This window comes from Callionymus lyra, chromosome 14 (assembly GCF_982586985.1).
Source record: "Callionymus lyra chromosome 14, fCalLyr1.hap1.1, whole genome shotgun sequence".
In the NCBI taxonomy this organism is placed as follows: Eukaryota; Metazoa; Chordata; class Actinopteri; order Syngnathiformes; family Callionymidae; genus Callionymus; species Callionymus lyra.
In genome coordinates this window covers 2,758,069-2,765,554 of record NC_141831.1, presented here as the reverse complement: position 1 = coordinate 2,765,554, position 7,486 = coordinate 2,758,069, and the positions used below count along the sequence as shown (strand labels likewise).

General features: G+C 39.0%; 1 protein-coding gene across 1 annotated transcript; it reads right to left on the bottom strand.

Moving 5' to 3' along the window:
• Nucleotides 1-1,033: 1,033 nt before the first annotated feature.
• LOC148065701 (odorant receptor 131-2-like) lies at nt 1,034-1,948 on the bottom strand. Its single transcript, XM_087808064.1, has one exon. The coding sequence runs from the start codon at nt 1,946-1,948 to the stop codon at nt 1,034-1,036; it is 915 nt and encodes a 304-aa protein (XP_087664190.1).
• Between the last annotated feature and the right edge of the window lie 5,538 nt (nt 1,949-7,486).

Sequence of the window (7,486 nt, the reverse complement as noted above, 5' to 3'; positions counted from 1 at the left end):
TAAAAGTTTCAATAAATGTTTAAATAAATGTTTAAATAAATGTTTAAATAAATGTTTCAATAAAGTTTTTAAATAAATGTTTCAATAAATGTTTCAATAAATATTTCAATAAAGTTTTTAAATAAATGTTTCAATAAATGTTTCAGTAAATGTTTTTAAATAAATGTTTCAATAAATGTTTCAATAAAGTTTTTAAATAAATGTTTCAATAAATGTTTCAATAAAAGTTTAAATACATTTTTTAATAAATGTTTAAAAGTTTCAATAAATGTTTCAATAAATGTTTCAATAAATGTTTGAATAAAAGTTTCAATAAATGTTTAAATAAAAGTTTGAATAAAAGTTTAAATACAATTTTTAATAAATGTTTAAATGTTTCAATAAATGTTTCAATAAATGTTTCAATAAATGTTTCAATAAATGTTTCAATAACATTTTAAATAAATGTTAAAATAAATGTTTGAATAAAAGTTTAAATAAAAGTTTAAATAAAAGTTTAAATACAATTTTAAATAAATGTTTGAATAAATGTTTGAATAAATGTTTCAATAAATGTTTGAATAAATGTTTCAATAAATGTTTCAATAAATGTTTGAATAAATGTTTGAATAAATGTTTGAATAAATGTTTCAATAAATGTTTCAATAAATGTTTCAATAAAGTTTTAAAATAAATGTTTGAATAAATGTTTGAATAAATGTTTCAATAAAAGTTTCAATAAATGTTTCAATAAAGTTTTTAAATAAATGTTTCAATAAATGTTTCAATAAAGTTTTTAAATAAATGTTTCAATAAATGTTTCAATAAATGTTTCAATAAAAGTTTCAATAAAAGTTTCAATAAATGTTTCAATAAAGTTTTTAAATAAATGTTTCAATAAATGTTTCAATAAATGTTTCAATAAATGTTTCAATAAATGTTTCAATAAATGTTTCAATAAAGTTTTTGTTGTTTATTCTTCGACGTAAACATGTTTTCGTGTCGACACATCACGGGGGGTCAGAGGTCACGCCCCGGTCCCGGCGGCGACGGCTCAGGTCTTGACGGGCGGGGTCAGGCCGCAGGTGAAGTAGTACCTGAAGACGGGCCTGAAGTGCCGATCCCTCAGACCGTAGACCAGCGGACTCAGACTCTTGGGGAAGATGATGAGGGCGAGGAAGAGTCCGTACTGCAGACCCCTCGCCGCCTCCGGCTCTGAGCTCGACTCGCCGGGTCTGTTGATCATGTGGAACAAGATGGACGTCAGACACATGCACAGCTGCAGGAAGTGCAGCAGCAGCGTGCGCCGCGCCTTCCTGTTGCGCCGCACCTGACCCACGGCGCACAGGATCAGCAGGTAGGTGGCGACGATGACCAGGCTGACGCCCACGAACACCAGGATGTCGAAGAAGGCGGCGACCACGGCGAAGACGCGGCGGCCGAACACGGCGTCCCTGTTGCAGGCGCGCCGCAGCCGGAAGGCGCCGCCGCCGCCGCCGTCGGCGCGCAGCACCAGCAGCAGGTGCGCGAAGGAGTCCAGCGACGCCAGCGACCAGGTGAGCGCGATGGCCGCGCCCGTGCGCCCCCTGGTGGTGATCTGGGCGTGGCGCAGCGGCAGCCGGATGGCCACCAGGCGCTCCAGCGACATGACGGCGAGGTTGAGCGGCGGCAGCTTGACGATGAAGGACGCCACCACCAGGTTGGCGGCGCAGGACGAGCTCGCCATGCGTGTGCGTGCGGCGGCGAGCAGGTAGAGCTGCATGGACGACAGCAGCTGCAGCGAGTCGGTGAGCAGCAGGTGCGCGAACAACAGGTAGCGCGACGACTGCAGCAGCTCGCGGCGCAGCAGCAGCGACGCTAGCATCACCGCGTTGACGTACAGGAACAGGAAGCAGGGGAGCATCGAGAGGACGGCGCGCACAGGTGTGAGCTCGGCTGTGTAGTTCATCACACCTGTTGTGTAGTTCATCACACCTGTTGTGTAGCTGACACAGAGAACACACTACTGTTACACACATGTTGTGTATATCATCACCACAACTGACACACAGAGAACACACCACTGTTACACACATGTTGTGTAGTTCATCACACCTGTTGTGTAGCTGACACAGAGAACACACTACTGTTACACACATGTTGTGTAGTTCATCACACCTGTTGTGTAGCTGACACAGAGAACACACTACTGTTACACACATGTTGTGTATATCATTACCACAACTGACACACAGAGAACACACTACTGTTACACACATGTTGTGTAGTTCATCACACCTGTTGTGTAGCTGACACACAGAACACACTACTGTTACACACCTGTTGTGTAGTTCATCACACCTGTTGTGTAGCTGACACAGAGAACGCACTACTGTTACACACATGTTGTGTAGTTCATCACACCTGTTGTGTAGCTGACACAGAGAACACACTACTGTTACACACATGTTGTGTATATCATTACCACAACTGACACACAGAGAACACACTACTGTTACACACATGTTGTGTAGTTCATCACCACAACTGACACACAGAGAACACACTACTGTTACACACATGTTGTGTAGTTCATCACCACAACTGACACACAGAGAACACACTACTGTTACACACATGTTGTGTAGTTCATCACACCTGTTGTGTAGCTGACACAGAGAACACACTACTGTTACACACATGTTGTGTAGTTCATCACACCTGTTGTGTAGCTGACACACAGAACACACTACTGTTACACACATGTTGTGTAGTTCATCACACCTGTTGTGTAGCTGACACACAGAACACACTACTGTTACACACATGTTGTGTAGTTCATCACACCTGTTGTGTAGCTGACACAGAGAACACACTACTGTTACACAAATGTTGTGTAGTTCATCACACCTGTTGTGTAGCTGACACACAGAGCACACTACTGTTACACACATGTTGTGTAGTTCATCACACCTGTTGTGTAGCTGACACACAGAGCACACTACTGTTACACACATGTTGTGTAGTTCATCACACCTGTTGTGTAGCTGACACACAGAGCACACTACTGTTACACACATGTTGTGTAGTTCATCACACCTGTTGTGTAGCTGACACACAGAGAACACACTACTGTTACACACATGTTGTGTATATCATTACCACAACTGACACACAGAGAACACACTACTGTTACACACCTGTTGTGTAGTTCATCACACCTGTTGTGTAGCTGACACACAGAACACACTACTGTTACACACATGTTGTGTAGTTCATCACACCTGTTGTGTAGCTGACACAGAGAGCACACTACTGTTACACACATGTTGTGTAGTTCATCACACCTGTTGTGTAGCTGACACAGAGAACACACTACTGTTACACACATGTTGTGTAGTTCATCACACCTGTTGTGTAGCTGACACAGGGAACACACTACTGTTACACACCTGTTGTGTAGCTGACACAGAGAACACACTACTGTTACACACATGTTGTGTATATCATCACCACAACTGACACACAGAGAACACACCACTGTTACACACATGTTGTGTAGTTCATCACACCTGTTGTGTAGCTGACACAGAGAACACACTACTGTTACACACATGTTGTGTAGTTCATCACACCTGTTGTGTAGCTGACACAGAGAACGCACTACTGTTACACACATGTTGTGTAGTTCATCACACCTGTTGTGTAGCTGACACAGAGAACACACTACTGTTACACACATGTTGTGTATATCATTACCACAACTGACACACAGAGAACACACTACTGTTACACACATGTTGTGTAGCTGACACAGAGAACACACTACTGTTACACACATATTGTGTATATCATCACCACAACTGACACACAGAGAACACACTACTGTTACACACCTGTTGTGTATATCATTACCACAACTGACACACAGAACACACTACTGTTACACACATGTTGTGTATATCATTACCACAACTGACACACAGAGAACACACTACTGTTACACACCTGTTGTGTAGCTGACACAGAGAACACACTACTGTTACACACATATTGTGTATATCATCACCACAACTGACACACAGAGAACACACTACTGTTACACACCTGTTGTGTAGCTGACACAGAGAACACACTACTGTTACACACATGTTGTGTAGTTCATCACACCTGTTGTGTAGCTGACACAGAGAACACACTACTGTTACACACATGTTGTGTAGTTCATCACACCTGTTGTGTAGCGCTGACACAGAGAACACACTACTGTTACACACATGTTGTGTATATCATTACCACAACTGACACACAGAGAACACACTACTGTTACACACATGTTGTGTAGTTCATCACCACAACTGACACACAGAGAACACACTACTGTTACACACATGTTGTGTAGTTCATCACCACAACTGACACACAGAGAACACACCACTGTTACACAACTGTTGTGTACTTCATCACCACAACTGACACACAGAGAACACACAAACTGTTACACACCTGTTGTGTAGTTCATCACCACAACTAACACACAGAGAACACACCACTGTTACACACCTGTTGTGTAGTTCATCACCACAACTAACACACAGAGAACACACCACTGTTACACACCTGTTGTGTAGTTCATCACCACAACTAACACACAGAGAACACACCACTGTTACACACCTGTTGTGTAGTTAATCACCACAACTAACACACAGAGAACACATCACTGTTACACACCTGTTGTGTAGTTCATCACCACAACTGACACACAGAGAACACACCACTGTTACACACCTGTTGTGTAGTTCATCACCACGACTAACACACAGAGAACAGACCACTGTTACACACCTGTTGTGTAGTTCATCACCACAACTAACACACAGAGAACACATCACCGTTACACACCTGTTGTGTAGTTCATCACTGACACACAGAGAACACACCACTGTTACACACCTGTTGTGTAGTTCATCACCACAACTAACACACAGAGAACACATCACTGTTACACACCTGTTGTGTAGTTCATCACCACAACTAACACACAGAGAACACATCACCGTTACACACCAGTTGTGTAGTTCATCACTGACACACCGAGAACACACCACTGTTACACACCTGTTGTGTAGTTCATCACCACAACTAACACACAGAGAACACACCACTGTTACACACCTGTTGTGTAGTTCATCACCACAACTAACACACAGAGAACACATCACTGTTACACACCTTTTGTGTAGTTCATCACCACAACTGACACACAGAGAACACACCACTGTTACACACCTGTTGTGTAGTTCATCACCACAACTAACACACAGAGAACACACCACTGTTACACACCTGTTGTGTAGTTCATCACCACAACTAACACACAGAGAACACACCACTGTTACACACCTGTTGTGTAGTTCATCACCACAACTAACACACAGAGAACACATCACTGTTACACACCTGTTGTGTAGTTCATCACCACAACTAACACACAGAGAACACACCACTGTTACACACCTGTTGTGTAGTTCATCACCACAACTAACACACAGAGAACACACCACTGTTACACACCTGTTGTGTAGTTCATCACCACATCTAACACACAGAGAACACAGTTTTAAATATACATATATTTATATATATATATATTTATATATAATGCAAAAGTTTGTAAACACAAAATATATTGAGACGTAAATAAAGATATTTAAAGACAAACAAGAATAAATAATAAACAAGTTAAAATAATTCACTTCATTCGAGAATCAAAGTTTTGAATTGATGTTAATTGTATATTAATATAAATATAAATATATCTTTATCTATATACATATAGATATATTTGGATCCAACATGATCTAATATTACTTTAAGAAATGTAAAAAAGCAGGAAAACTAATTTGTTTAAAATTTGAATTAAAAATATAAATGAAGATAATAAAATAAAGTAAATAAATCAAACTGTTAAAGTTTTATATTTAGAATTATAATATAATCTAAGATTTGATATGTTTACTTAAATGTCTCAGAAGTAAAACCATAAATGAAGATGAAAAGTCATGAAAGACACTAAACGAAAAGATGACAAGAAGAACAAACAGATTGAAATAAAGAAGTGAAAGAAAGAAGGTGAAGAAAAGAAGGTGAAGAAAAAGGTGAAGAAAAAGGTGAAGAAAAAGGTGAAGAAAGGATCTAACCTCACGTGAGCTTGAGTCGGTCTGAACAGACGATCACTTCTGTTCATCAACGACGTTAAATAGTCGACGAGATGATGTCATCGTCTGAACTGACCAATCACACGCATCCTGGCTGTGCTGGAGTTTGTCACGTGACTCGAGAACACATTTGACACGACGTCTTATTATTATTATTATTATTATTATTATTATTATTATTATTATTAATATTATTATTATTATTATTATTATTATTATTATTATTATTATTATTATTATTATTATTATTATTATTATTATTATTATTATTATTAAGTTCTTAATCCTCAAAAACAAAGTGTGGCCCCTTAAACTGTTGAGAGTTCAAAGGTCATTATTTATAATATTTAATCATATTACACAAACCTGTTACACACCACAAGATCTACACAAGTGTTACACACCACAAGACCTACATAAATGTTACACACCACAAGATCTACACAAGTGTTACACACCACAAGACCTACATAAATGTTACACACCACAAGATCTACACAAGTGTTACACACCACAACACCTACATAAATGTTACACACCACAAGATCTACACAAGTGTTACACACCACAACACCTACATAAATGTTACACACCACAAGATCTACACAAGTGTTACACACCACAAGATCTACATAAATGTTACACACCACAAGATCTACATAAATGTTACACACCACAAGATCTACACAAGTGTTACACACCACAAGATCTACATAAATGTTACACACCACAAGACCTACATAAATGTTACACACCACAAGACCTACATAAATGTTACACACCACAAGATCTACATAAATGTTACACACCACAAGATCTACACAAATGTTACACACCACAAGATCTACATAAATGTTACACACCACAAGACCTACATAAATGTTACACACCACAAGACCTACATAAATGTTACACACCACAAGATCTACATAAATGTTACACACCACAAGATCTACATAAATGTTACACACCACAAGATCTACATAAATGTTACACACCACAACACCTACATAAATGTTACACACCACAAGACCTACATAAATGTTACACACCACAAGATCTACACAAGTGTTACACACCACAAGACCTACATAAATGTTACACACCACAAGATCTACATAAATGTTACACACCACAAGACCTACATAAATGTTACACACCACAAGATCTACATAAATGTTACACACCACAAGACATACATAAATGTTACACACCACAAGATCTACATAAATGTTACACACCACAAGATCTACACAAGTGTTACACACCACAAGATCTACATAAATGTTACACACCACAAGACATAC

Excerpts from the sequence above, each read along its gene's own strand:
- LOC148065701 (XM_087808064.1), bottom strand. The coding sequence starts at position 1,948 with ATGAACTACACAACAGGTGTGATGAACTACACAGCCGAGCTCACACCT.